Below are 2,580 nucleotides of genomic sequence, written 5' to 3' on the forward strand. Positions count from 1 at the left end.
GACTGCTTCCCTGTTAAAGTATCATATGGGCCTATAAATAAATATGATATTGTCATTATTGATTATCGTTACTAGTAGTACAGGCCCTAGTAGTTTGTTGTTATTGTTATGGTAGTAGGCCTAATAGTAGTAGTGGTGGTAGAGGCATGCCAGCGCGTCTTTTACATTTTCACACATAAAACGGGTAATAATGATTACAATGACAAAACATTGGATGTCTAAAACCAACCCATTCCTATTTACTTCACAATAACTTTAAACATGAGCTTATATAAACATTATACCACAAACAATGATTATTGTTATGACGTACACAGTATATCCGTCATTTATATGGAAAGTACTTGGGAGTTATAGTCCATGCACATCCTTGCCAGTCCGTAGGGAACGAAGTTAAGTGCAGCTCACTTGGGCGCTCCACTTTGTGGCCCTGATTGGATAAAAGGGGCCCAGACCACGCCTGCTCAGTAGTGGGTCATATTTACATGTTGGGCCAGGAAGTACAGTAGGCTAACTAATGAGGACAAGGGGCGCTGGAAATCATTAACCTCTGGTGGATATACAACGCCGACTTACAAGGGCCAACATGAGCTCGTATTTAGACTTATACTCGGAAGGCGACATGATGCCATTGCCTGTGAAATTCTGTCACGACGAACACAAACCAGGGACACTTCAGTACCACGGGGAGATAGTTGGGAGACTTTCGTCAGGTATGCTGGACCACCAGAGCAGCAGTCGGTCGATATCAGGAGGAGTGCATCATCAAGGTGTGTTTAAGGTGCCACGCGATAGCGACGCATCTGTATCTGATGCCAATTACGTGGATCAGGGACTTGCTTATAATTTGGCGTATGGATGCTACAACGACGTGGAACAGAACAGGGTGCATACCCAGTGCGTGAACTCGGCATATTCAGGAAACGGTCCTTTCCCCAGTCATCCCACAGAGACCTACTACCACGATATTAGAGAAACAAACCAGCAGTGGCAGAGCATAAAGATATCGCGAGGATTCGTCAATGCCAGTCATCAGAATGCATCACCATGCCATGAGAATTGTCCAAGAACTGGTCCTAGGCAAGAGGAGCCGCAAGTTTTGGCAAATACATTTGACTGGATGAAAATCAAAAGAAGCAACCCCAAAATCAGTAAGTAAATGCTACTCTATAATTGAAAAATAAAACATATAATTGATTAACTTTAACTGACTATAAAGACTCAACCTGACATTATTTTTTGACTATTTTACAGGTAAAGCTATTGAATATGGATTATCGAACGCCGGATCAATTCCAAGAACAAATTTCACAACCAAGCAGTTAACAGAATTAGAAAAAGAATTTCATTTCAACAAGTATCTCACCAGGTCAAGAAGGGTTGAGATAGCCCATAGTTTGCACCTGAATGAAACCCAGGTGAAAATATGGTTTCAAAACAGAAGAATGAAACAAAAGAAGAGAGAGAAAGAAGGCCTTACTGGGATGCGCGTGCCTCCCATATCGAAGAACTCGGATTCGTCCCCATCATCAGAACTCAACTCTCCAGTTTCATCCCCTCCCTGCTCCCCCATCACGCTCTCCCACAGCGGATAACTGGAGGGGTTGAGCACATCATTGTGGTTTACTCAGATTTCTGTTGTCACCTTAGGCTTTTCTTATCTGTTGTAAATAAGATACACCCACTAATTGCACTAATGTCTTTTATGATATTAAGAATTAACATGGTGCCTTTTGTTAAGTTATCTGACTGAGGGAAAGTTCCAACATGTTGTGAATGAAATTGTTTGTGAAGTTTCAATCAAGGGCCACTGTTTGTGTCTTGAACTATAATTGCCTTACTTATTGATGACTGATCGAAGCGTTACACTGAATTAACCAAATATTAAACCAAATGCCTTATTATGTAATGATTAGGTTTATAAAATCAAGTGTGAATCAGACATTTGCAGGGGGAAGCCCCGAAGTGTTAGAAGTGATGTAATGCAATTGTTAATAAAATGTCAATTAAGTTTACATCATTCTCAACCTACTCTCCGACTTCTATCATGAGCTATACAGTCTATTTAACTACCCATGTACTGTATGTCTATGTCACCCTGAATTAACCAAATATGTTTTATTTAAAAGCCATGGTGTAAGGTTGTGCTCAGGATATTTCTTCAGTCTGCTGAAGAATGCACTAACGCTCAGGTTTAAATATACGATTGTTGAGTATAATAATAGCATCATTGAAGAGTCACTGCAGTTATACCATTTGAAGTGACAGCAATTAATAAAATACATATAACTCATGTCGACATTCATGTTGTATTTGGTCTCAGATTGAAAACGCACCTTTCATGAATGTCAATTTTGCAAATGGTTTGTCCATTTTCAACTACAAACAAAGTTCCGTGTGTTGTCAAAATTCGTTACAAACCTGTACTGTGTTGCTCACGCAGAGTTTGTGTGGCAAACGCATTACAACTAAAGGCTAATGTTAGGACTACACCCCCTACCCATCTTTTATTTTACAATGAAAGCTTCTGACCCTTGTCAGAACAACATAAAGTATTTTAAAGTCTTTGATTACTAGAGT

The 2,580-nt window shown here is 39.8% G+C and overlaps 1 protein-coding gene across 1 annotated transcript; it reads left to right on the plus strand.

The window, feature by feature from the left end:
* Positions 1 to 524: 524 nt before the first annotated feature.
* On the plus strand, positions 525 to 2,293 carry LOC109902577 (homeobox protein Hox-A1-like). Its single transcript, XM_020499042.2, has 2 exons — positions 525 to 1,151; positions 1,255 to 2,293. Exons 1-2 carry the CDS (start codon positions 587 to 589, stop codon positions 1,593 to 1,595), a joined length of 906 nt encoding a protein of 301 aa, XP_020354631.1. The 5' UTR covers positions 525 to 586; the 3' UTR covers positions 1,596 to 2,293.
* Positions 2,294 to 2,580: the final 287 nt, after the last annotated feature.

The sequence above is a fragment of the Oncorhynchus kisutch genome, linkage group LG2 (genome assembly GCF_002021735.2).
Source record: "Oncorhynchus kisutch isolate 150728-3 linkage group LG2, Okis_V2, whole genome shotgun sequence".
Lineage (NCBI taxonomy): Eukaryota > Metazoa > Chordata > Actinopteri > Salmoniformes > Salmonidae > Oncorhynchus > Oncorhynchus kisutch.